This window comes from Bos indicus, chromosome 19 (assembly GCF_029378745.1).
Source record: "Bos indicus isolate NIAB-ARS_2022 breed Sahiwal x Tharparkar chromosome 19, NIAB-ARS_B.indTharparkar_mat_pri_1.0, whole genome shotgun sequence".
NCBI lineage: Eukaryota > Metazoa > Chordata > Mammalia > Artiodactyla > Bovidae > Bos > Bos indicus.
Window position 1 is genome coordinate 58,024,564 of NC_091778.1, and position 27,737 is coordinate 58,052,300.

At 50.9% G+C, this 27,737-nt stretch overlaps 1 protein-coding gene across 1 annotated transcript; it reads left to right on the plus strand.

Annotated features, from left to right (window-relative positions):
• Nucleotides 1–3,121: 3,121 nt before the first annotated feature.
• On the plus strand, nucleotides 3,122–15,441 carry CD300E (CD300e molecule). The gene is made up of 4 exons (XM_019982606.2): nucleotides 3,122–3,421; nucleotides 10,202–10,549; nucleotides 10,923–11,034; nucleotides 12,134–15,441. Exons 1-4 carry the CDS (start codon nucleotides 3,382–3,384, stop codon nucleotides 12,405–12,407), a joined length of 774 nt encoding a protein of 257 aa, XP_019838165.2. The 5' UTR covers nucleotides 3,122–3,381; the 3' UTR covers nucleotides 12,408–15,441.
• Nucleotides 15,442–27,737: the final 12,296 nt, after the last annotated feature.

Genomic DNA, 27,737 nt, shown 5'->3' on the forward strand with positions numbered 1-27,737 from the left:
TGGACGTCCCCTCTGCCCAGGGGACACTAACCTTGAGTTCCCAGGGCCCACCCCGTCCTTGACTTTGTCCCTTCTCCTCCTCCTTGGATGTCCAGGCTCCTTGTTGCCTGCCCGCCTGACCCCCTGCTCCTCTCCTCACCCACAGGCGTCGGCTTCTCTGGGTAATTCTTGCAGGACACAGTAGTCTCCTTCCTGCAGGCAGAGGGGCCTGGAGGGGACCAGCTCCTCCAGCTCTGTGCCTGGGAAATAGAGTCCTTTCCCCACTCTTGGCAGAAATACACTCTAAATCTCCATAAATTGGCCTATTCAGGAGCTTTTAAAAACATTAATTATACACAACATTTTTTGCATGAAATATATTAAGGAGACTACTTTTAATATTAAATGTATTTATAATTATATGCTCAGTCGCTTCAGTCGTGTCCGACTCTTTGCAACCCTATGGATTGTAGCCTGCCAGTCTCCTTTGTCCGTGAGATTCTCCAGGCAAGAATACTGGAATGGGTTGCCATGCCTTCCTTCTGGGGATCTTTCGGACCCAGGGATGGAACCTGTGTCTCCTGCATTGCAGGTGGATTCTTTACCCTCTGAGCCACCAGGGAAGCCCTAAGCATATTTTACATCTCATTATATGTTCTTTCTTTTGATTACCTGCAATTAGTCTATCTGTATCAGAAGTAAACTTCAAGCTAGTAAGAGTGGTTTTTTCCATTGGCTGATTTCCCTTTTCTATCAAAGAGGGTGTCTCCTGGGCTCAGGGCAGTTTGGGGCAGCAGCACTTAACGACAAATGTAAAAACAGGAAGTGAAAGGTCGGGAGAGGGGACCCCAGGGGGTGGAGGAGGAAACACAGGATGCTGGTGGTGGTGGCGGTGGGCGAGCGAGGGAGAAGGGCTAGACTTTGGTTGTGTTGAGCTGGAGATGCCAGTGCAGTCAGGATGGAGCCGTCCCAAGGTCACGGGGCTCAGCTAGGCCCTTGGGGCGAGGGGCTCGAGACACCAGGCAGGAATGCCAGGTGTGACTACAGCTGCTTAGGGGGCCAGGTGCTGTCCGTAGATTAAGACCACCTGCTTCCTCCAGAGCCACGTGGGGTTGTACCAAGTGAATGGAACCCAGAAGAGAGTGCCCACATCTCGGGCCATCGAAGGAAGACGGTGGGGGCCAGGAAGAAGCACCCAGGTCTCTAACTGGCCTGGACTGAGCTGGCCTGGACTTGGCCTGAACCCTCTCTCTGGCCTGAGGTCACTTTCTGGGTTGTTTGGACCCTGAAAAACCATCGCACCACCTAATGTAGCTCCTATTACCCACGTGACGACTATCCCAAGGGTGTTCTGCTCCCAGAGTTCCGCTTCTATGATAATTACGGGTAAGAATGACTGCTTATGTCATTCTTAAGGCACACGTGGGGAGGGTTCCATCCTGAGAGCAGAGGACGGCAAGCTCTTTTTGTCAGGACCAGGCAGTACACATCTTAGACTTTGTGGACATGTGGTCTCTGCCACAGCCACTCCACTCTGCTGTTGGAGCCGAAAAGCCACATAGAGAACATGTAAATGAAGCAGGGTAGCTGTGTTCCCACACAACTTATTTATGCAGGCTAAAATTTGACTTCCATGAAATTTTCACGTCATGAAATATTTTTGCTTTCTATCTTCCCCTCAACTCTTTGTAAATGTCAAACTGTCTTTAGCCCATGGGCTGTGCAAAAAAAGGGAGGGCTGGAGGTGTGGCTGTGGGTTTGTGTTCATCTCTTACAACCCTACAAGCCTCATCGATTGCCAGCGTGCTTTTATATTTCTTTCTTTTTCTTTTATTTTTTTTGGGAGGGGGTAGGTGTTGCACTGTGTGGCTTGTGGGATCTTAGTTCCCTGACCTGCAATTGAACCTGGGCCCTCAGCAGTAAAACCATGGAGTCCTAACCACCGGATCGCCGGGAGGTTTATCTATATTACGTCTATACGTGTCGTGTCATGAGAAACTGGGACTTTGAAGCTCACATTTGTATGTGGTCCAACCTAGGTCCCCGTTTCTATGGGAGACTCTTTAATACGTGGCTGTAAGGGGTCAGGATGGTGTCATGATTCCACGAGGCTTCCCTTCACTCTGATTTGAGGCTGTAGGGTCTCTTTACGGATCCCAGATTTTGGCAGGGAGCTCCAGCTCCTGCCTAATATAGACCTGAGACATCGGCTTCTGGCCCTGAGTGGCTGTTTCTTCATTTATTTGGATATTTATTGATTTATTTGGCTGTGTGTGTCTTAGCTGTGGCATGTGGTCGAACCCAGACCCCCTGCGCTGGGAATGCTACTGGATGTCCAGGTCCCGAGGGGCTGTTTAAATGCCAGCCTCTCTCCACCTGAAAGAGAGCTATCCATTTCTAATAGTTTCCATTAGCTGTTCGGTATCAGGTCCCACTCCTGGTCTTGGCCTTCAATTCCCTTTACATTTCTGGCACTTGAGGATGTTCTTTGCATGATTTTGACCTCAGTTATATATTACAACTTTCAGGGTTGTGTTTTATACAGAATTCCTATTTGGGTCTAGGAGGAAGTCTCTGTATTGACTCATCTATCACAGTGGGTGCGCTTTCATATTGGATTTTAGTGAAATGTGACCACATTAGTCATATTTTATATATAGTTTAAGGCATCAGCCCTTGATTTTGCTTACTCGAATTTCTTTTACTTTATAAACAACTCCAGGATCATATTGAGGAATTAAAAAAAAGAAAGCAGAAGAAAACAACAGAAAAGCAAGACTGAAGGGACTGGACATTTGTTTGATCCTCTTGGTGGATCAAATAACGTGAGACCCATAGCCTCCCTCCCGCTGTTATCAGTGTTGAAGGGATGACACGGGAGAAGGGCCTTCCCTGATGGTCCAGCAGGTAAGGCTCTGCACTCCCAGTGCGGGGGGCCCAGGATCGATCCCTGGTCGGGGAACTAAGATCCCACATGTGATGTGGTGTGTCCAGAAACAAAACAAAACGACAGCAACAACAAAAGTAGGCAGCCAGAGAGGAGGGAAGAAGGGGGAGGCGAGGGACCAGGGGGCTTCTCTGTTGCTTTATATCTAGGGATAGAGATCATGAAGGCTCAAGGTGTGACTCAAACCTTATAGTGTCACTGAATGGACAAAAAAATTGGTAGATTTCTCTCGTTGATTTGTCTGTTCTCTGAAGTGTCTCTTGCCACCCTTCCCCTTTTTCTAAGTAAGGCTTCAAATTAGGAAGTAGCTAAGAAATTATAAAGGAAGTAGATGAGCAAGTAACACAAAGGAATGTTGAACAAGTGGAAGGCCGGTGACCCAGGCGCCGTTGTCGGCGCCTAGACTTCGGCCGGGACCTGGATCCTCTGGGGCCACCTGCCAGGGAGATAGGATCATGTGGCTGCCCTCAGCTCTTCTCCTTCTCTGCCTCCCAGGTAAGTGGGGCTGGGGCCTTTGGGAACTTGGTACTGCAGAGGGCAGGACCCTGGAAGGGTAGAAGGTCTGTCCTGGGTTCAAGCCAGGGGCAGAGCATCAGCAGAAATGGGAGGGACACATCAATTCATCTGTCTGTATATCCTCTGATACATTCAAACATTCATCTTATGATCCTACACACACTTGTTGAGCACCAACTGTGTGCCTACACACACTTATTGAGCACCAACTATGTGCCAGGACTGTTCTGGATGCGGTAATTCAGAGCAATTTCTGCACTCAGGGACTCATGATTGAATGAAGGTGTCAAGTTACTATGCTGCTGCATGAAACTCGGGCTTCCCTGGTGGCTCAGACAGTAAAGAATCTGCCTATAATGCAGGAGATGTGGATTCGATCCCTGGGTTAGGAAGATTCCCCCAGAGAAGGGAATGGCAACCTACTCCAGTATTCTTTTTAATTTTAAAAAAAGAATTTGTTTATGGCTGCACTGGGTCTTTGCCACTTTCTCTAGTTGTGGCGAGCAGGGGCTGCTCTGTGTGGTGCATGGCTTCTCATTTCGGCGGCTTCTCTCGTGCAGAGCACAGGCTTGAGGTGTGCAGCCTCAGTACTTGCCCTGCAGCATGTAGGATCTTCCCCGCCCAGGACTGAATCCATGTCCCCTGTCTTAGCAGGCAGATTCTTAACCACTGGACCACCAGGGGAGTCCCCCGCTCCAGTATTCTTGCCTGGAGAATTCCCTGGACCAAGGAGCCTGGAGGGCTACAGTCAATGGGGTTGCAAAGAGTCAGACATGTGTGGAACTTGCTATAGAAGAGGTTTGCTCATATGGTGATGAGCGTGCACACAGGGCCCCTAGTTCTGCTCCTGGAAGGATACAGGTCTCCCTAAAGCATCACTGGGAGTTAGTCTGGAAGGATGAATGAGTCAGCTGAGTGGAAAATCGGAGTAGCTGATGCAAAAGCATGGAGATACTAGAGACCATAGAAAGCTCAGGAAGGAACAGCCGCTCTGTTTGGTCAGGGCTCAGTTGAAAGGGGTACAAAAGATTTGTCAGGAGGGATGAACGAAGAGTCTAGAAGGGCAACCTCAGCTTCCACGTTAACTCCCTCCTGGAAGAACATGATCAAATTGTTTCTTAAAGGTTGAACTTTCAGAAGAGAAAATCTTTAAAGAGACATTCAAAGTGCATGAGAACACATTTTAACATTAATTTTTATTGGAGCAGAGCTGATTCACAGTGACGGTCAGCTTCTGCAGTGCAGTCGAGTGAGTCATGCGTATGTGCACATATACCCCCTCTTTTGTGGGTTTCCTTCCCATTCAGGTCACCATGGAGCCCTGAATAGAGTTCCTTGGCCACACAGCAGGTTCTCACATCTACTTTACACATAGTGATGTGAACACGACTGTCTCATCTCCCCACTCGCCCCGTTCTCCCCACTTTCCACCTTTGGTGTCCGTATGTTTGTTCCTTGCATCTTCGGCTCTGCTTTGCAAATAAGATCGTCTATACCATTTTCCCTAGATTCCATAATATATACATTAATATATGATATTTGTAAGTTTAGGATAAAAATTAGAGGGCTTTCTTCATGCTTTTAGAGTAATTTTTTTGTTAGGTTCCCTCACAAAATGTAGAGCCTGCCCAATGTAATGACAGACTCTTCTGGAAAAGTGGGTGGAAAAGGGGGAGATTTAAAGGATCTATTGAGCTCTTCCAAATCCTGAAAGATGATGCTGTGAAAGTGCTGCACTCAATATACCAGCAAATTTGGAAGACTCAGCAGTGGCCATAGGACTGGAAAAGGTCAGTTTTCATTCCAATGCCAAAGAAAGGCAATGCCAAAGAATGCTCAAACTACCGCACAATTGCACTCATCTCACACGCTAGTAAAGTAATGCTCAAAATTCTCCAAGCCAGGCTTCAGCAATACGTGAACCGTGAACTTCCTGATGTTCAAGCTGGTTTTAGAAAAGGCAGAGGAACCAGAGATCAAATTACCAATATCCGCTGGATCATGGAAAAAGCAAGAGAGTTCCAGAAAAACATCTATTTCTGCTTTATTGACTATGCCAAAGCCTTTGACTGTGTGGATCACAATAAACTGTGGAACATTCTGAAAGAGATGGGAATACCAGACCACCTGATCTGCCTCTTGAGAAATTTGTATGCAGGTCAGGAAGCAACAGTTAGAACTGGACATGGAACAACAGACTGGTTCCAAATAGGAAAAGGAGTTCGTCAAGGCTGTATATTGTCACCCTGTTTATTTAACTTATATGCAGAGTACATCGTGAGAAATGCTGGACTGGAAGAAACACAAGCTGGAATCAAGATTGCCGGGAGAAATATCAATAACCTCAGATATGCAGATGACACCACCCTTATGGCAGAAAGTGAAGAGGAACTCAAAAGCCTCTTGATGAAAGTGAAAGATGAGAGTGAAAAAGTTGGCTTAAAGCTCAACATTCAGAAAATGAAGATCATGGCATCCGGTCCCATCACTTCATGGGAAATAGACGGGGAAACAGGGGAAACAGTGTCAGACTTTATTTTTCTGGGCTCCAAAATCACTGCAGATGGTGACTGCAGCCATGAAATTAAAAGGCACTTACTCCTTGGAAGGAAAGTTATGACCAACCTAGATAGCATATTCAAAAGCAGAGACATTACTTTGCCAACAAAGGTCTGTCTAGTTAAGGCTATGGTTTTTCCAGTGGTCATGTATGGATGTGAGAGTTGGACTGTGAAGAAGGCTGAGCGCCGAAGAATTGATGCTGTTGAACTGTGGTGTTGGAGGAGACTCTTGAGAGTCCCTTGGACTGCAAGGAGATCCAACCAGTCCATTCTGAAGGAAATCAGCCCTGGGATTTCTTTGGAAGGAATGATGCTAAAGCTGAAACTCCAGTACTTTGTCCACCTCATGGGAAGAGTTGACTCATTGGAAAAGACTCTGATGCTGGGAAGAATTGGGGGCAAGAGGAGAAGGGGATGACAAAGGATGAGATGGCTGGATGGCATCACTGACTCGATGGACGTGAGTCTGAGTGAACTCTGGGAGTTGGTGATGGACAGGGAGGCCTGGCATGTTGCAGTCCATGGGGTCACAACGAATCGGACACGACTGAGCGACTGATCTGATCTGATCTGATTGTACAGCACAGGGAACTCTGTTCAATGTTCTGTTCAATATGTAACAATGTAATTAGGAAAATACTATATGTGTAGAATGTATTACACATGTATAACTAAATCACTTTGTTGTACAGCCTGAAACGAATGCAACATTGTTCATCAACTGTGCTCCAAAATAAAATAAAAAGTTTAAAAAAAAATAAAAAAGGAGAAAGAAACCAGTCACGGGCTAGAGTATTCACACCTTGGAAACTGGCAAACACCACAAATCAGGCTTCTCCCCTAGGGAGCTTGTTTACCAGCATATCAGTGCTTGTTTAAATCTTCTTACTTAAATCTAATAAAATGTCTAAGTGCCCCAGCCTAAGTGCAGTTAAACTGAAGATGGAAACTTCTTCTCACCCCTTTCTGTGAAACTGGCTGAACCCTCCAGACCCACAGCCTCATTTTTCCATCTTAAGAACATTTGCAGCTGATGTTTCATGTGGGCTCAGATTGGAACTTTGAAGTCACTTGTAAAGATTTAAATTTCAGTTCTTCTTTTTCATCCCAGCTCCCTCCTCCACCCTGTGCACCCGTCTGGGGTTACAACCACGGTCTGGAAAAAAGTGATTACTTTAAATTTAAGGAGGGTACCCAAGAGGGTTGTAAGGGATATAAAGAAAGAGGGCAAGGGTGATTCCAGAGCAGAGAGGAAAAGAAAGAAGGCGGAGGAAGTGGATTCCGATATAAAATGAGCAAGAACAGAACTTATCTTTATTAAGCCCTTTACAACCTACAAACACTTTCAAATCTATGGCACAATTCAGCCCCCTGAGCAACTTTTCAAAAAAATTTATTGGATTGCAGTTGGTTGACAATGTTGTGTACAGCATTCAGGTGTATAACAAAGTGAATCAGCCATACGGATATAAGTCAAAGTCGCTCAGTCGTGTGTGACTCTTTGCGACCCCATGGACTGTAGCCCACCAGGCTTCTCTGTCAATGGAATTCTCTAGGCGAGAATATTGGCGTGGGTAGCCTTTCCCTTCTCCAAGGAACCTTCCCAACCTAGGGATCGAGCCTGGGTCTCTTGCTTTGCAGGCTGCTTCCCTGGTGGTCAGCAGTAAAGAATCTGCCTGCAACACACATACAGGTATCCCCCTTTTTTTAGGTTCTTTTCCATATAGGCCATTACAGAGTATTGAGTAGGGTTCCCTGTGCTATACAGTAGGTTCTTATTAGCTATCTATTTTATATACAGTAGAAGGCAATGGCAACCCACTCCAGTACTCTTGCCTGGAAAATCCCATGGACGGAGGAGCCTGGTGGGCTGCCGTCCATGGGGTCGCTGAGAGTTGGACACAACTGAGCGACTTCACTTTCACTTTTCACTTTCATGCATTGGGGAATGGACACTGGCATCTGGGGTCGCACAGAGTTGGACATGACTGAAGCGACTTAGCAGCAGCAACAGCAGCATGAATTATGGTTTCCTCTGGACATATGTCCAGCAGTGGGATGGCTGGGTCACATGGTAGCTCTATTTTTAGTTTTTTAAGGAAACTTCCTACTGTTCCCCTCTGAGTAACTTCATGCAGGGCAGTTAGTATCATCCTCACTTTGCAGATAAGACCGTGAAGGGGTTAGTGACATATCTAGTAAGTGAAATTACTGAAAATTAAATCCAGATGAGCCTCCTCCCCAGGGCTCTTTCTGACGCCCAAGGGGTATCTAGAACAAAGCAAAGCCTGTGATATTCACAAAACCACTCAAGGTGCATCCTGCAGATTGCTCTGCTGACCACCTAGTGTTTCCATTATGAACTCATTGCTCTCCGACTTGAGCTCCTGTGAACTTCAAGCCACCAGCAAACACTTTCCTTAAAAAATGCACACACGAATTTATATGGTCCCATGTAAGACCTGCTAATCTTGCATCCAGGCACATTCTAGCAGGACAGAGGAGAGTACTCTCTTGGAATTAGAATCTTCTTTTTTTTTTTCCTTAACTTCCAGTGTCCAGACTGGGTTGGTCTTGGCTAGATGCCTTCTCATCATTGGTCCATACAAGGCCCTCTTTTATGTTAATCGTATATAATTTAGCAAACCTCTGTGAGCTCACTGGCCAACCCAAGAATTGGGATGCTACCTATAACTTAGACCTACCAGCTCCTTCCCAATCCAATCCGGCTTCCTCATTCAAACACCAGTAACCTGGTAGCGTTTGTCAACATATTTCACGAACATTTTTGATATATTTGTGGGTGAGGTAGAAAATTGGGCTGAGATATTATAATCCACCTTCTAAATCTGAGGGTCTGTGATGAGAGCCAGAGATTTATCTTTTCTCCCTTGAGAACATGTGGAGAGCAGAGTAAACAAGAAGTTATACTCTTAACAACATTGATTTCTTCATCAGGCTTCGTTGTGGCGCGTGAAGTCTCTGGTTGTCAGGTGGTGTCTTTTGTTGTGTCTCATGTGTCTCTCGTTGCAGTGCGTGGGTTCTTCAATGCTAATGCTAAAAGCATTTGGGATATTAGTTCCCTGACCAAGGATCAAACCCATGTTCCCTGCATGACAAGGCAGATTCTTAACCAGTGGACGACCAGGGAAAGCCCAAGAAATTATACTCTTAAAGAAATAGTTTGAATTACAAAACACCCAGGATGTAGAAATCTTACTCCAAAGGAAAGTGTTTTGGTTACACGCCCAAACCTCATGCCTGGCAGAGGTTGCAGGGTTAAGGACAGGGCGGGATATTAAAAAGAATGAAATAATGCCATTTGCAGCAGCATGGATGGATCTAAAGAGTGTCATCCTGAGTGAGGTAAGTCAGAGAAGGAGAAATATTGTATGACAACCCTTATATGTGGAATCTAAAAAGAAATGATGCAAATAAACTTACAAAATAGAAAGAGACTCACAGGCTTCGAGAACAAACTTATGGTTGCCGGAGGGGACGGATGGGAGGAGAGGATACTTGGGGAGTTTGGGATGGACATGTACACACTGCTGTATTTAAAATGGAGAACCAACAAGGACCCACTGTGTAGCACATGGAACTCTGCTCAACGTTATGGGGCAGCCTGGATGGGAGGGGAGTCTGGGGGAGAATGGATACCTCAGCTTGGATGGGAGGGGAGTTTGGGGGAGAATGGATACCTCAGCCTGGATGGGAGGGGGGTCTGGGGGAGAATGGATACCTGTGTATTTACAGTTGGGTCCCTTTCCTGTTCACCTGAAACAAATTGTTCCTGTTCACCTATCGTGATGTTGTTAATCGGCTATACCCCAGTAGAAAATAAAAAGTTTAAATTAAAACAAATCAAGCAAACAACAAAAAAGAACAGGGCAGGACTGCCAGCCCTCTCTACTCCCACCTCCAACCGTGGCCTGACTCCCCTTGTTCCCAGGGACAGGGTGCCCGTGCAGCCAGGCAGCGTGTCTGGGCTCGTGGGGCACGGGTCTGAGCTGGCCCTGCTGACCGCCGTCTCCAGACCCTCTGGCTTAGGTCTTAAATCCAGGTGTCTCTCCAGGTCCCCAGCCCTGAGCCTGGGATGGCCCACGCCTCCCTAGTAACTTTCCCCTGGGGCTTCAAGCACACAGCTGCTGATGGGGCCTCTCGGGACAAGTCCTGGGATCTGACTTGTGTTTTCCAGGCTGTTGGTCGCTGACGGGCCCCAGCTCTGTGGCGGGCACCATGGGGAGCTCTCTGCATGTCCGGTGTCAGTATGAGAAGGCGTACAAGGGGCATAACAAATACTGGTGCCGAGGAAAGTATGGCACAGTGTGTCGCAAGATTGTGGAGACCAAAGGAGAAGAGAAAGAAAGGAGGAACGGCCGCGTGTCCATCAGAGACCAGGCGGACAACCTGACCTTCACAGTGATCATGGAGAACCTCAGCACGAACGACGCTGGGTCCTACTGGTGTCGAATTCAGACTGTCTGGATCCTGGACGTGTTGTCCTGGGACCCCTCGGTCCAGGTTGAGGTGTCTGTTTCCCCAGGTAAGAGCTGCCTTCGGTCCAGCAGTAGAGCTGCTGGGAAAAGAGTGGGCTTGGGGACAAGGATGGGGGACAAGGACGGACAGTGTCCTGGGTCTTGTCTTGTCCTCTGTCTCAGTAGTGTTGGGAGGAGCCTAGGGTATGGTCAGGGAGAAAGGCAGCTGACTCTTCAGCTTTAGCATGCGCTGGAGGCCATAGGTACCCCACACAGGGCATCATCCTTGTCCTTACAGAGAGGCAGAGACCCCTGAACACAATGACTCGCTTCAGTACAAAGTGGTGGTCACTGGATGATTCTACGTGACATCAGAGCCACATGGGTGTTTAGTGTGGGACTGGGGAAAGAGTGATGCCTGAGCCATGCTTTGATCTCCAGCACCAAGTACCACCCCAGGGAGCACCGCCTGTCTGGCTGTACCGGCCAGCCCCCCGACAGTGAATGACGGACAGAACCTCAGCGCCAAGGAGATATCGACTGGCTGCCCAGGGTAAGGGCCGCAGGCCTGGAGACCATGGGGGAGGAGGGTCAGCAGCCTTAGGGGCCCTGGGGCGGGGCCTGGGGCTGGGCCTGGCAGCACTCCATGACCTTTGTACCTCACCCTCTGCTGGGTTTCCCTCCAGCTCTGGTTCTGATGTTTATATTCTCCAAAGCTGCATGCAGAGTGGAAGATAGCACCCGTTCTGTGAACCCTCTCCCCTGAGGGGCAGCTGCAGGGACACAGATGGAGGCTGGTTTCCTCCTCTGGAGGACTTGAAGCCCCTCCTCCCATCCCCACCCTCCCCGTCTCCCTTCTCACCAGGCTCTGGATGCAGGGGCCTGATTCTGCCGTCCCTAACCCAGGCTCGCATCTAAAGTTCTTTACTCTACCAGAGATTCTGCTTCCAGGAGCTGCCTGTGGGGTCTGTGGGAGGTGCGCTGGTTCCAGGCTGACACTTGGGTCTGTCTCCTCCTTCCAAAGATACCCAGAAGGGCTGTGATGCTGCCGTCAGACCCTGAAGGGAATGGGGGGCGAGAGCTTTAAAGTGTGGGTGAGGACTGGTTTTAAGAAGCCAGCCAATAACAGGGAAGACTACGTGTGCAGGAAAGGGATGGAGAGGATGAGTTTGGACACATGCTTCTGGAAGGGGGACTGCCTGGTCCCTCTCCTCCCTCTGCTCCCTCCCCTCCCCTTAAGGAGAGTCCCAAGGGCAGTTCCTGAGGCAGGAATGATGACAGGAGTCCCAGAGAGGGGCTGCCCTGACTTGGGTCTCTTCTGGGTTTGATCCTGAGTTATCTAGGAACTTCCCTGTGGCTCAGATGGTAAAGCATCTGCCTACAATCCAGGAGATACAAGTTTGATCCCTGGGTCAGGAAGATCCCCTGGAGAAGGAAATGGCAACCCACTCTAGTACTCTTGCCTGGAAAATCCCGTGGATGGAGAAGCCTGGTGGGCTACAGTCCACAGGGTTGCAAAGAGTTGGAGACAACTGAGTGACTTCACTTTATCTAGGCTTTAGTGTTGGGGCGCAGAGAGAGGTGGGACGGGAAGGGTCCTGGGACCTCCTCCAGGGGAGGCAGCTCATTTCCAGTCACTGTGTCTCCCACAGGTCCGAGCTCAGCAATGTCCACTTCCTGCTCCTGGTCTTCCTGAAGCTGCCCCTGTTCCTGGGCATGGTTGGGGCTGTCCTCTGGGTGAACAGACCTCAGAGGCGCCCTGGAGGAAGAAAGAGACAGCTTGACCAGGGAGGTCCACCGTGCAGTGTGCTGTCCCCAGGAATGCCCTGCCCAGGAATACAGCTCTTCAGACTGGACAAGAGAGACCTTCAGATTCTGGGCTCCAGGGCAGGGGGACAGCAGTTGCTAGATTCTGGAAGGACTTAGGTCTTCTGGGGGCGCTGGTCCAGGGAGGGTCCTGGATCTTAGAAGACACTTGTTCTGAGTCCTCAGGTGAGGAAGGGCTCAGCCACCCCTGCCCTTGCTTGGGGGTTCTCTTTTCTCCTCCCCAGATCTCCTGATTCCTGGACTTCACACCCACCTCCCAAGGGCCAGAATTCTCTGGAAGTTGCGTGCTCAGGGGCCTGACATTTTACTCTTCTCCTTGGCACAAAAGCTTCTGGGTTCAGCATAGCCAGGGAAATGCCCACCTCCTCCCTGCAGACAGGAGGCTCCCTGGGGACACACCCCTCCCAGCTTCAGTCTTGGGCTCACAGGGCTCCATCTGCTTCTCTGGGACAATTCCAAGGGAGTTTAGTCCTGACAGAGTTTGCTCATGCAGCTGTCCTGTGAGCTCAGGGTTATTTCCTCTTTTCCAACGCCTCTTGGGCTTCAAACCTTCTTGTGTCCTTGTGACCGGTGTGTGACTTGGCTGAGTGCATCTCTGTCTAGCTCAGCCACAACTGAGCAGCTTCGAGTTAAAATTCTCTTTGGAGCAGTAATGGTAGAAGGAGGCAGTGGGTACCTCTAATATCACTCTGGGAATTCCCTAACTTGGAGGGTCTCCCGTGCATAGAGTCAATGGAGAGTCCAGGTTTATCCAGTTTAGGGGAAGTCTGGTTGAGACCATCCATCAACAATCAACCATTTTTGCAGAAGAGGCAGACATAGCTTCAAATACAGGGTACAGGACCCAGAGGAAAGGAGATGCTTCACCACGTTGGGATCGTATGACGCCACCATAACCACAGGCACCCTTAGCCCAGGGGAGTGCTCAGTTGGTTCTTGGATGCATATCCATACTCCCTCCCTGAAGTATGCAGGCAAGAGTTGCACAGTCTGTCAACATTTCCACTCACCTTTCTGCATCCATAGTGACCCTTTTCCTCTGAGAGCTCCTCCGAGCACTGAGTTCTCAGGCAGGGCTGCTGTTCTCTGAACCTGAGCTCTGATGTGGCTCCCATAAGGGTGTGTACATTCGTGGCATCTCAGGGAGAGCTGGGGCTGGCCCCAGACTCGGCTGAAGGAAAACCTCGTTCTAAAGAGGCACATATTAATCATGACCGTAAAATATACACAGGGTGGTATAGGAAGCATAATAATGGGCAAGAGAAGAGCTTGCAATGCACCTCATAAGGAAGATAAACTCACACGTCAGTAGAGCACAGACAGGGCTAGCAAGCTCCACGGGGTAGTCATAGGCAAAATGCTCCATGATGTCAGAGGGGAAAATATTATGTCACACCGGCTGGATCAGTGGGAGGAGGTGATATTTGAGACTGACCTTCAAGAAGGTATATACTTTCAGTTGAGTGGGGTGGTAAGGTGGGGTTGGGGAGCCGGGAGAAGGAACATATCCAGAGCAGCAAGAGCAGAAGTGAAAACAGGGAGGCAGAAAATACTCATTGTAATAGTCAGTCAGAGAAGACCAATCAGCAGAGTGTGAGGTTCACACACAGTTTTGCATGGTGGAGGTGTGTTTAAGATTCCGGTGGGATGAAGTTGTGGCAGTGCAGTTTTAACTGCAAAACCTGGGAAGGCCCAGGAAAACTAAGGTGGGGGTGTGCTGAAGGGGTTTGGACTCCAACTTCTACTCAGGCTTTGACTGAGACGCTTGGATGAATTTGAGCAGATCAACATGGAGTCATGGATATGTTTTAGGAAGGTTTACCCAGCTGATGAGTAAGATAGTCTGATAGGAAGAGTCTGGAAGTACAGAGATGTCAAGCCTGAAAGACCAGAAGGGTAGGGCATCATTGAGAGAAATAGGGAAGTCGGGAGCAGGCTAGAGGGATACAGAGCTTGGTTTTCTCCATGAGACTGGGATTACCAGGCATAGAGAAACAGTCAGAAGCTAGAGACGTGGGTTAGCAGGGTATTCATGCTGCAGGGAAGATGTGTGGGGTGGTAAACTGGAGCCCAGGGAGAGGGAGAATCGTTAAGGGAAGAGTTCAGGACCAAGGACAGGGTCTTTGAAGCACCTGCAGTTAGGAGGGACTGGGAGCTTCCCAGGAAGTGCTAGTGGTAAAGAACCTCCTTGCCAATGCAGGAGACAGTAAGAGAGGCAGGTTAGATCCCCAGGTCAGAGAAGATCCCCTGAGGAAGGGCCTGGCAACCCACTTCAGTATTTTTGCCTGGAGAATCCCATGGACAGGGGAGCCTGGTAGGCTACAATCCACAGGGATGCAAAGAGTCGGACATCAATGAATTGACTGAGCATGCACACATGCAAGACAATAAACAAGCAATTACATAGATCAATATTGGGGAAATTGACATTTTTACCACGTTGAGTCTTCCATCCACAAATCAGGTGTAGCTCTCAATTAATTTAAATATTCTTTGACCTCTGTCATCAGCATTTTGCAACTTTTAGCACACAGATGCTATGCAGGTTCCATTAGATCTTTACCCAGGTATTTCTTCTTTGGGGGGAAGCAGTTACGAATAGTGTTTTATTTTCTACCAACTTGTTGCTAATATCTAGAAATATGATTCTTTTGTGTGTGTATTGATCTTGTATCCTGCGATCTGGTTGAACTCATTTATTGGTTGAGCAGTTTGTTTGTTTTTTTGGTAGATTCCACGGGATTTTCTACATAGACAATTATGTCATCTGAGAAAAGGAACACTTTTATGTTTCCTTTCCAATCTTTAAGTTTTAGTGGTGTCCTGGAGGCCCGGGGGAGCCCAGGGAAGGTTTAAAACACTCTGATGCCATGTAGAGGATGTGGCATCGTGGGTCCACTGCTTTCAGCCATTGCTACTTTTAAAAGAGAAGCTGGGGGACTTCCCTGGGGTCCTGTGGTTGAGACTCCATGCTTCCAAAGCAGGGGGTGTGCGTTCGATCCCTGGTCAGGGAATTAAGATCCCACAGGCTGCATGGCATGGCAAATAAAGAGAGAGAAGCTGGAGGTGAAATCTCTCATGTTTACGTATGGGCAAGAGATTCCATTAATAAAATACCATGATCAAAACGAAACATGTCCGTAAATCCATGCAAGTTATGGATACAGTCTGATTTCTGAGAAAAGCAGAGAATTTCAGAACACTGTGTATCTGCCTGGTATTTATGCCTGGGGCCATATGGTGCCCTCAGCAGGCTTAGGAACTGACCTTCTCAAGAGCACAGATGGATTTGTGGGGACAGTGGGTGAGCCAGACGCATGCTGGTCCAGGGCAGATTTGACTCTGCTATTTGGCTCTGTGACTGGGCACCCAGGGCCTTTACCCTTCACCCTTCACATCTCCTTGTTCTTATATGTGATGTGAAGATGCTGGATCAAGACTTGTGTGTGGCAGCTTTAAAGTGTGACTTCAAAGTTCCTTGACGCTCCTCCTATCAAGGCTTGGGCCTTACTTCCCCTCCTTGAGTCTGGGGGCACTAGGACTGCCTCAGTCACAGACTGGAGCAATGTTTCTCAATGCTTCTCCCATTATCATCCTCCCAAAGATCCCCTGGGGGAGGAAATGGCAGCCCACTCCAGTATCCTTGCCTAGGAAATCCCATGGACAGGGGAGCGTGGCAGGCTATAGTCCATGGGGCTGCAAAGAGTCGGCCACAACTGAGCAACTGAACCACCAGTACAACCATCGCTTTCAGTTGGCGTCTACATGTAGGGAGTCCGATCATGACCTCTGTGAGGGGATAAAAAGGTATCTTCCAGGTCTCCCCGCTCTATTTGCTGCCAACTCACCACTGCCAGATATAGTCTAACTCTTGTGTTTGATTTAGGGTCACTTCACACCCTCTGGAATATATGGGTCATCCTCTCACACATAAAAAATGAAACTAGTGTCCCAATGAAACAGTCTCAGAGGAGCGCAGGAAATCCATAGACTTTAATAGGAAACATACAGCACAAATGCACAGCTCACAAACACAGGAGCTGGGCTCTGCACCGAGCCCATCTTCATTCTCTGTGTTCAGGCCACTCTTCCTCGAGGAGGTATGGATGCAACAGAAGGTGGGCTTGGTGGACCCCTGGACGCCCGGCCCATGGTGGGGGGGTCTTTGCCCATCTAGACACACCTTAAAGCTTTTTAAAAAATATTTTTTATTTGTTTATTTATTTTTGGCCGCACACGTCTCTGTTGCTGGGTGTGGGCTTTCTCTAGTTGTGGCGAGCAAGGGGGCTGCTCTCCGTTGCAGCTCATGGGCTTCTCATCACAGTGGCTTGCCTTGCTGTGGGGCTCAGGCTCTGGAGCTCAGGAGTTGTGGTGCACGGGCCTAACATCCCTGAGGCATGTGGGATCTTCTCGGGCCAGGGATTGAACCTGTGTCCTCCTGCATTGGCAGGCGGATTCCCAACTACTGGACCACCAGGGAAGTCCTAAATCTTTTTAGTTTAATTCCAGTTTTATGTAAACCGATGGGTCTAGAATTTTGAAACCCATTGTTGGGCGGGAGCCCTGAACAAGGTCTTAGTCAATTATCTTCGGAAGAGCCACCCTCCCTCCAGAGTCACAGGGACGGAGGCATTGGAAGGACACTCCCAACTCCAGGTGAGATCACAGGGGCCTCCGAGGACCCCGTGTATAAGGGGAACGCCATCTCCTCTCCTCTCTTTGAGCCTGCGGTGGAGGCTGCAGGAGGCAGAGAGGCCCCATCAGGTTTCCGAGGCCAGGATGAAAGGAATCTTCACCGCAGCAGGGACGCTCATCTCCTTTGGGACTGAAATCACTGCTCCTTCTCTGATAAGAAGTCGGGAGCTTCTTCTCCATCCGCTCGGCAGGCGGGAGGGCGGGAGGGTGTTGGTGGTGAGTGCGCTGTGGTTCTCCCGCTCAGCCCAGCTCATCGCCCCCTGGGCTGCCCCAGACTCCTGCTCAGCCACGGTGCAGCACACAGCAGGCCACCTCCACAAAGGTCAAGAGCACCATGTGGATGTTGCAGAGGAGGACACTTACGAGGCACAGGTAACAGGAGTGAGCTGTGTCTTTAGGGGAGCCCCTGGCCCTGCCTCTCTGCCCCCTCCCTGAGCTCAGACCTGGGTGACAGAGGGGCAAGCCTGCGTCCCTGCTGGGGAAGTCTCCTCAAGGGGCACAGCCATTCTGCTCAAGGGCTAAGCCTTCAGAGCCTCCCTACAGACCCGGCCCGGGGACGGCACCCTTTGCCATCTGTTACCGTCCTGCCTTGTGACTGCTCCCCCACGATCCTCCTCAAACCCCCCGCAGTCTAGACCCTCTCCTGTCTTTCTGATTCGGCCTCAGCTTGCCCGGCCACCTTGTGCTGCCTTTGGTAAACTCTGCCTGTCTTTCAAGCTCAGATCTAATATCGCCTCTTAGAAGCAGAGAAAGCTTCCTCAACCCCATCAACCTGGCTATTTACCTGTTCGGTTCTCCTGGGGAGGGGTCTGTCCCTGCTCTGACCCCCATCAGATAGTGCGTATAAGAAGGAATATCTCACATAACACATATGTAATTTTTAAATTGGAGGGTAATTGCTTTACAATGTTGTGTTGGTTTCTGCCATACAGCAACTTGAATCAGCCATAGATATACATATGTCCCCTCCCGCTTGAGCCTTCCTCCCACCCCCCACCCCATCCTGCCCCTCTTAGGTTGTCACAGAGCACTGGGCTGAGCTCACTGGCTATCTGTTTCACATATGGTAATGGGCTTCCCTTGTGGCTCAGATGGTGGTAAAGAATCTGCCTGCAATGTGGGAGACCTGGGTTCTGGTTAGATCCCTGGGTCAAGAAGATCCCCTGCAGAAGGAAATGGCAACCCACTCCAGTATTCTTGCCTGGGATATCCCATGGACAGAGGAGCCTGGTGGGCTACAGTCCACGGGGTCGCAAAGAGTTGGACGCGACTGAGCGACTGACACGCACAATGTTCCCATGCTGCTCTCTCGGTTTGTCCCTCTGCTTCCCCTGCTGTGTCCACAAGTCTGTTGTCTGTATCTGTGTCTCTACTGCTGCCCTGCAAATAGGTTCAGCTGTACCATTTTTCTAGATTCTATATATATGCATGCTGCTGCTACTGCTGCTGCTAAGTTGCTTCAGTTGTGTCGGACTCTGTGCGACCCCATAGACGGCAGCCCACCAGGCTCCCCCGTCCCTGGGATTCTCCAGGCAAGAACACTGGAGTGGGTTGCCATTTCCTTCTCCAATGCATGAAAGTGAAAAAATAAAGTGAAGTCGCTCAGTCGTGTCCGATTCCTAGCAACCCCATGGACTGCAGCCTACCAGGCTCTTCCATCCATGGGATTTTCCAAGCAAGAGTACTGGAGTGGGGTGCCATTGCCTTCTCCAATATATATGCATAATATACAATATTTAACACAATAATATATTTGTGTTACATATATACGCATAACACATATTTGACACTTTGGTCTAGTCACACTGCTGGGCCTGTGGTTGTCTCTGCTCCTCGGATAGCCCCTCCCGGTACAGAAGAGAGTCTGATCCCCTCCCCCACAAGCAGGGCAAGGACCCCCCTCTCCCCGCAACACCCCCCACCCACCCACCCCAGGGCACGCCAGCCTTGGTCTCTGCCTCCATCTGCCCTGAGCGTGGTGAGTCATGTTGTCACTACCCGCTTTCCTGAGAGAGAGAGCGGGCACGCTGCGATGCCAGCCTTAAAATAGCCCTTCACCCACTGCGCTCTTCTCACCAGTCCCAGCACAGAGACTGCCCCACCCTCCTCTCCCTCCACCCCCTGCCCACTGCCCCTGGCTTCTCCAGCTTCTCTCAAAGTCCTGTGTTCTGTGGCTGCAAGGGACAACTCCCCCACAGCAGCGAGCAAAGCAGAAGTGGGGCGTGAAGCATCTCCCATAATCTCGTCCTGTTCAGACTCATTACTGCACAAATGAGAGCCAGGGGCCCAGGTTCCAAGCAACAGGACCCTCGAGAAAGGAAGCTGGACCACAGCAGGGGAGGAAGATGAGGGAGGGTGATTCTGGGAGGCAGGACCCAGGGAGAAACTGGACCTTGACCGTGGGAGCTGGAGGGCACCAGGCTGCGCTGGGAGGAAACTGGGGCAGCCTGTTGGGGGGGAGGCTCCCCTTTGATGAGAGAGCTGACCTCTGAAGGGGGTGGGCTTCAGGCTGCTGTCATGCCTCTTTCCCATGTTGTGAATGTGAGAAAGCAGGGACCCTAGCTCCCCACTCCCTCCTGGAACGTCCTAACACCTGGGGAGAGGAGGGCCAGAGCGTATGCCTGTGACTGTCCTGAGCAGATTAATGACCCTCCCCTTCCCAGGTGGCTCAGTGGTACACAATCCACCTTCCAGTGCAGCAGACTAGGGCTCCATTGCTGGGTCAGGAAGATTCCCTGGGTCAGGAAAGGGCTACCCAGTCCAGTATTCTTGCCTGGGAAATCCCAAGGACAGAGGACCCTGGCAGGCTACAGTCCATGGGGCCACAGAGACTGGGACACGACTCAGCACGCGCACACACACAAAACGTCCTGACCCCCAGAACCTGCGAATGTGCTGTTTTACACAGCAAGGGGGGCTTCATCGTGCAGACAGGTTTAAGATTGGTGAGCCACTGACTCTGAGAGGGAAGCAGCACAATGCAGGGAAGACTTGAGGCACTACAGCTGGCCTTGAAGCTGGAGGGGGCCAAACGCCAAGGAATGCAGAGGCCTCCTGCTGTTTAGTCTCCTTGCTGTGTCCAACTCTTTGTAACCCCATAGACCATAGCCCGCAGGCTCCTCTGTCCACGGGGTTCTCCCGCCAAGAATACTGGAGTGGGTTGCCCATTTCTTCCTTTAGGGGATCTTCTCGACCCAGGGATCGAACCTGTGTCTCCTGCATTGGCAGGCGGCTTCTTTGCCGCTGAGCCCCTTGGCAAGCCCGCAGTGGCCTCTAGAAGCTGGAAAAGGCAAGGAGGTGGATGCTACACCAGAGCCCCTGAAGGAACTCAGTCCCGCCAGCCCCTTGATTGTAGCCCAGTGAGACTTATTTCAGATTTCTGGTCTCCAGAGCTAGGAGATAATAAAATTGTGATACTTTAAGCCACCAATGGACATGAGCTTGAGTAAACTCCGGGAGTTGGTGATGGACAGGGAGGCCTGGCGTGCTGCAGTCCATGGGGTCGCAAAGAGTTGGACACGACTGAGTGACTGAACTGAACTGAACTGAAGCCACCAATGTTGTGGCGATGTTACAGCAGCCACAGGAAACTCACGGAGTGCTTCCCTTCTGGCGCACTTGAGGCTGAACCCCAGTACACCTCCTTTTGCTTCTCTGGGCTTGCGGGGGCAGGTCAGAGGGAGACCACGGCCTTGCCTCCTGCAGCCCAGCTGGAGAGGTTTGTTCTGGTTCCTCGTAGGGAGTGGGCAGCTCTGTCAGTCCTTGGAGGCATAAACGGGGAAGGGGAAGCCCAGGACAGACGGCTGTTTCTTCTCTCTGCATAGGAGACATCAGAAGGGCCACATGGGGGTCCCTGACTGAGTGCCTCCTGGGAAGCAGCCACTGGGCAGCCGTGGGGAAGGTCTGAAGGAGGCTGTCTCTGCTTGCCTGGTGGGGACGCTGCTCAGGGCCGTGGGTTGGCTGCTGCTGACACTCTGGGGGGCTGGAGGTGTCTGCTGTCACAGGCTCAGTCAAGTCTGTTGTCATGGATTCAGCCGTGTCTGTGGTCACAGGTCCAGTCGTGAATGTTGTTGACGGGGAGGGTGTTGCTTTTCCTGCTGAACACACAGAGCAGAGCGTGGCTCCCAGGGTGACCCAGGCGGCTCCCCTTGGCCTTCTCCACCCCTGCCCCCTGCCCCCTGCCCCCGGGGATTAAGAACCTTTCTGTCTGAGCACCACTGATCAGCCACCTTGGCCTTCTCCTGCATCTTTTTGATTTTTATTCAAAACATGACCTTCCTTCATTTACAGAGAATCCATTTACCACCGTGTGAGGGATTTGAGGGTGGTGGGCCAGGTGGGCATTTTACAAATATTCCGAGTCATCGCAGAGACCTGTTGACATAGCTGAGTGTGTCAGAACCAAGTTCCCCCCCCGTGGGATTGTTTTCCTTTTTTTCTTTGGCTGCATCAGGTTGCAGTTGCAGCAGGCAGGTCTCAGGTTGTGGCATGGGGGCTTAGCTGCCCCACAGCACGTGGGATCTTGGCTCCCTGACCAGGGATGGAACCTGCATCCTCTGCATGGGAAGGCTGATTCTTAACCACAATCACCAGGGAAGTCCCTCCTTGGGGTTTTAAATCAGGCCAAGACAGCTTTTCTCTGAGTCTCGGCCTTGGCTGCAGCGGGCTCTGGGCCTCCTGCCCTGATGCCATGTGACCCCAAGATCCCTCCCCTGCACCCGACTGAGCACCAGTGGCCTCTTCGTCCCCCTGGAGTCTTTCCATCTCCAGTGGCTTCCCATGTCACCACCCTGCCCGTGAGGACTGTTGGGCTTGGAGGGTCTCAGCCTCCGATTGTCCCAGTGCCAACTCCTCTTCCACATATCCACCCCAGCTTGGCTGCCTTTTTTCAGCTAACTTCTGGAACATTCTAGAACCGGCATACTTCCCCACTCTATATACCATATTTGCATATATTACCAAAATTGGAAAGACTTCTCTGCTTTCTAAGTGGGCTCAAGAATCACAGATAGGGACTTTCCTGGTGGTCCAGTGACTAAGACTCCAAGCTCCCAATGCAGCCGCCTGGGTTTGAGCCCTGGTCAGGGAGCTAGATCTCACATGCTGCAACCAAGAGTTCGCGTGCGGCAACAAAGACTGAAGATCCTGCATGCCGCACCTAAGACCTGGCACAGTTCAGTTCAGTTCAGTTCAGTCGCTCAGTCGTGTCCGACTCTTCGAGACCCCATGGATCGCACCACTCCAGGCCTACCTGTCCATCGCCAACTCCCAGAGTTTACTCAAACTCATGTCCATTGAGTCGGTGATGCCATCCAACCACCTCATCCTCTGTTGTCCCCTTCTCCCGCCTTCAAACTTTCCCAGCATCAGGGTCTGTTCCAATGAGTCAGTTCTTCACATCAGGTGGCCAAAGTATTGGAGTTTCAGCTTCATCAGTCCTTCCAATGAACACCTAGGACTGATCTCCTTTAGGATGGACTGGTTGGATCTCCTTACAGTCCAAGCTACTCTCAAGAGTCTTCTCCAACACCACAGTTCAAAAGCATCAATTCTTCAGCACTCAGCTTTCTTTAGGAGAAAGCGATGGCACCCTACTCTAGTACTCTTGCCTGGAAAATCCCATGGATGGAGGAGCCTGGTAGGCTGCCGTCCAAGGGGTCACGAAGAGTCGGACACGACTAAGGAACTTCACTTTCACTTTTCACTTTCATGCATTGGAGAAGGAAATGGCAACCCACTCCAGTGTTCTTGCCTGGAGGATCCCAGGGACGGGGGAGCCTGGTGGGCTGCCGTCTATGGGGTTGCACAGAGTCGGACACGACTGACGCGACTTAGCAGCAGCAGCAGCAACTTTGCTTATAGTCCAACTCTCACATCCATACATGACCACTGGAAAAACCATAGCCTTGACTAGATGGACCTTTGTTGGCAAAATAATGTCTCTGCTTTTTAATATGCTGTCTAGGTTGGTCATAACTTTTCTTCCAAGGAGCAAACGTCTTTTAATTTCATGGCTGCAGTCACTGTCTGCAGTGATTTTGGAGCCCAAAAAATAAAGTCTGCCACTGTTTCCCCATCTATTTGCCATGAAATAATGGGACCCGGTGCCATGATCTTAGTTTTCTGAATGTTGAGCTTTAAGCCAACTTTTTCACTCTCCTCTTTCACTTTCATGAAGAGGCTCTTTAGTTCTTCTTTGCTTTCTGCCATAAGAGTGGTGTCATCTGCATATCTAAGGTTATCGATATTTCTCCCGGCAATCTTGTTTCCAGCTTGTGCTTCTTCCAGCCCAGGGTTTCTCATGATGTACTCTGCATATAAGTTAAATAAGCAGGGTGACAATATACAGGCTTGACGAACTCCTTTCCTGATTTGGAACCAGTCTGTTGTTCCATGTCCAGTTCTAACTGTTGCTTCCTGACCTGCATGTAGATTTCTTAGGAGGCAGGTCAGGTGGTCAGGTGTTCCCATCTCTTTAAGAATTTCCCAGAGTTTGTTGTGATCCACACAGTCAAAGACCTGGCACAGCCAAATAAATAAATATATATAAAAAAAGAAACTGGCCATTAAAAAAAAAGAATAACAGAGATATTACCTACCTGGTATCTGTGTGTCTGTGTGGATGCTGTGGAAGGGTTACCCTGGTGTGGAAGTGGAGATAAGACCTTGGTGTGAAGGTTCTAGAGGAGGAGCTCAGGGTGGGAGCTGAGTCTGACTGTCTTTCCAGGCCTCTGTCTGAAGGAGACCCTCGTGCCTCTGGGGCACGTACGGCTGAGTTGAGAATCTCCTCCAGGGATTGGAGGCAGCTAGAGGAGGCCGGTGGAGGCTCCTAGATTACGGTGGGTCCTGCCTTTCCTTGTCCTCGTTCAGAGTCCCTCATCCTCCCCGCCCTCGTGTTGCCAGAGAAGGAGGGGGTGGGGCTCACTTGTTCAGCTGAGACACCCAGGATTATGGCTTTCTGGCCCCCACCCCTCTCTGCACAATGACAAGGCCCCCGATTAGGCTGGGGCTACTCTGAGGGTGGACACGTTGCTTGATGACCTGGTAAAGAGCCCCTGCCTTCCCGGGACAAGCCTGTCTGAGTCTCCTCCCCCTGATGACAACAGATGGAGACGTGCAGAGATGCCAGGTTCACACTTTCTTTCAGGCTTTCCAGAAAATCTACACACCCCCTTCCATGCACGTGTGTGCACACACGGGCACGCGAAACCACCACGGGCACACATGTAGTCTCAGGTGAGTTTCAAGGCTCCCCCCACCCCCTCAGGCAGACAGAGGAAGAGCTCTGCACCCTCCACGGGTCAGTACCAGGGCCTCGGAGGACAGGAGCGTAGTTCCTACCTGGGTGGACGGCCGCATAGACTTGGTGCCCCAGGTCAGGCCTGGTTCTCTGGATCGCGCACCAGTAGGGTCAGTGTCATCTCTCCTGAGCCCTTCCATGGTCATGGTGGGCATGGGCCTGCTATGATCATCCCAGATGGACACTTGGCCCTTCCACACTGGTTTCTCTGAGCCGGTGGTCTTCACAAGGATCTGGCAGGAGCCCCAGTTCTCTCCGCGGCATCCCCACTTCATGTAGATCTCCCACCCAGGGTCATAGTGACACTCGATGGTCACCAGACCACCTTTGGGGCTGCTCACCGACACCATGGATGCAGAAGCAGCCTGGAAAACAGGAACCCAACTCGCATCTCCTCCTTCCTGCAGCCCAGGGTGGGCCTGGGCGCTGCTCCAGGCTTCGGCACCTTCCTCAGGGACTGACCAGGAGCCTCTGCCCTCTGCCCCCGGGGTGCTCAGATCCCACGTCCTGCCTGTTTCCTCCTCCCCTGCAGTGTTACCTTTGCTGTCACCTCTCTCGTCAAGCTCCGCTCTGGGGTCCTAATTGCCCAAATACAGAAGCATCTGCAGACTCCTCATCCCACAGACCACTAGCCACAGCCTCGTTTCAGAAACTCTCCCACCCTTCGCTCTCAGGCAACACCGCCTTCCCCTCCAGCCCGCAGTCCACAGGCTCAGTCCTGAAGCCCAGAGCTGGGGAGGTTGTTCTGCTGAGTTCCCAGAGCTCTGCCTCCCCGACACACGACACCCACACACACCCTCTGATGAACGAGACACACACACACACCCCCACACTAAACACTGCTCTTTTGTGTCTCCACATCTCTGCACAAGCTGTTTCCCACACCTGGAACGTTCTCTCTTCTCCAATTGAAGGAGTCAGACCCTAACACCCATCCCCCCAGGCTTGGCTCAGATAGCATCCCTTCTGAGGGTTCTCTGGTTCCGAAGTCGACTGGGTCTCTTCCAGGGGCTGCCAGGCGTCTTCGTTCTGTCTTGTCTGTCACACTCGCCCCTCTGGACCATGGGCTGGTCTTTGGCTCGTCCGGAGCAGAAACTCAGGCAGCTGACGAGCGGGGTTGAGGGACACCCCGAGACCCGGCCCCGCCCTGGTTTTGCTGCCTGTCTTCCTCCCCGCCCTCCGAGCTCTTTTTAGAGGAAGGGTTCTCAGCTCTGGCTCCAAGTCCAGACCAGCGGTGGAGGCTTTGAAATGACCCAGATGCTGAGCCTTACCTTGACTACTCGAGTCTGAGCATCTGTGCTCTTTAAAAGCACCTCAGGACTTCCCTGGTGGTCCAGTGGTTAAGAATCCGCCTGTCAATGCAGGGGATGAGAGTTCGATCCCTGGTGGGGACTAAGATCTCACATGCAGAGGGACAACTAAGCCCGTGAGCCACAACTACAGAGCCTGCGTGCCCTGGAGCCCCTGTGCCGCGAGAAAGATCCTGATGATGCAGTGAAGAGCCTTTGTGCTGCAGCTAAGACCCGATGCAGCCAGATTAATAAATAAATATTAAAAAATAAAGCTCAGAGATGTACACATTCAAGCACACACGCATGCACGTATGCCTCTGTCTATCTACCTATCTGTCCACCCACCCTTCTGTCTTCTTACCCATCTATCTGCCGGCATTGAGAAACGGTACCCTAGAAAACAGATCTTCATGTTATTCATTTTCACTTTTTCCCCAACACCTACCTTAGAACTTGTCAGAGAACACAAACGTATTAACCTTTCTTTAAAAAAATAAGTGCATGGATGAATGGATAGGCCCTGCTCTTTACCCCAGCACAGACCCTCTCTGTGTCCTAGCCCAGCCTGGCAGGTCCCAGTTCCTGAAGCCCAGCCCCTGTCATCTGGAGGACTGGGAGCAGCCACATGTCCTGCCCCTGGGTCCCCGCCCTGTGGATCATCAATACCAGCTGCTCTCCAGAGACTTGACCTGAGCCCACAGGCAAACTGCCCTCTATGTGTCCAAATCATTAGTTTTTAGTTTCTCTCATTTACTTCCCTCATGTTTCTCTGCTCTTATTTCCCAATTTCATGAATTGCTGTCCTTTAGAGTGTGTGATGGGTGTGATTACATGTCCTCCGTGGCTGGGGAGACACAGAGCATCCCAGTTGCCCAAGATCTCCCTGCAAGTGTGTGTGTGAGGGTCTGAGGAGGTGGCCAGTTGAACAGCATGATGTGTGTGGCGGGGCTGGGAGGAGAGCGCTGCAGAGCCGGGGAGACGAGTGATGGAGCAATGGTGGTCTGTGATCAGGAAGAATGTAGCGCTCAGGGCTCAGGCCCAGTAGTTGAGGTGCATGGGCTTAGCTGCTCCGCAGCACGTGGGATCTTCCCGGGTCGGGGATCAAACCCGTGTCTCCTGCACTGGGAGGCAGGTTCTTAACCGCTGAGCCACAAGGGAAGTCTCCTCTCACTTGGCCGAGTTCCTCTTCTCGCTCTCATGCCCCTCACCCCGGCGTCTCCTGGACTCTGTCCTTGTTGCCCTCATCTCTGAGCAGCATCCCCAGCACTCTCTCCAGTGTCCCCTCCACGAACAAGGCCGTCACACGCACATCTCCGCCCCCATCTCAACTCGGCTTTTGGCTTTCAAAGCCAATGCACTTTTGCAGAGTTACCTGCCCCATTCGGTGTTCAGATATGCCCAGAATGAAATTCCTTGAAAGTCCTTGTGACTCCAGTCCTCAGACTGATCTTTTTGCAGCTAAGGCTTCTCCCTCCGGATTAGCCTTCCAAAGACATAGCCCCCCTGAGTCTTCTTCCTGCCTCCTGTCACCCTCCAAGGGCCTCGCAGGGGAGGGGGCTTGGAGGTGCAGTGGCAAATCTGCAGGAGCAGGAGAGGGGTGGTGAGCCGGTTCTGGGGAGGGAGCCCTGAGGAGGAGGAAGCTGAGCCGCTTCTGTGTGCGTTTATGTCCCAGGACTGAGGGTTCTCCTGGGAGGAGGCAGGGGTGGTGAAGGGAGTCCAGTGAGCCCAGATGCTTCTGCGTGCAGCCAAGAACTCATGAAGGATGGGGATGGGCAGGACCCGCAGGGAACACCAGCTCCCTGTCTCCCTCCCTTCAGTTCTCAACGGTTTTATCGAGGTGTGCTACTGTTCAGTCACTAACTCATGCCCGACTCTTTGTGACCCCATGGACTGTAGCCCGCCAGGCTCCTCTGTCCATGGGATTCTCCAGGCAGGAATGCTGGAGTGGGTGGCCATCTCAGGTGACTAGGTGTTAAGTATTCTTGCCTGGAGAGTCCCATGTACAGAATACTGGAGTGGGTTGCCATTTCTTTCTCCAGGGGGTTTTCCTGACCCAAGGATGGGGACTGCATGTCCTGCACTGACATGCGATTCTTACCATCTAGTCACCTGGGAAGCCCCTTATTGAGCTATAATTGCAAT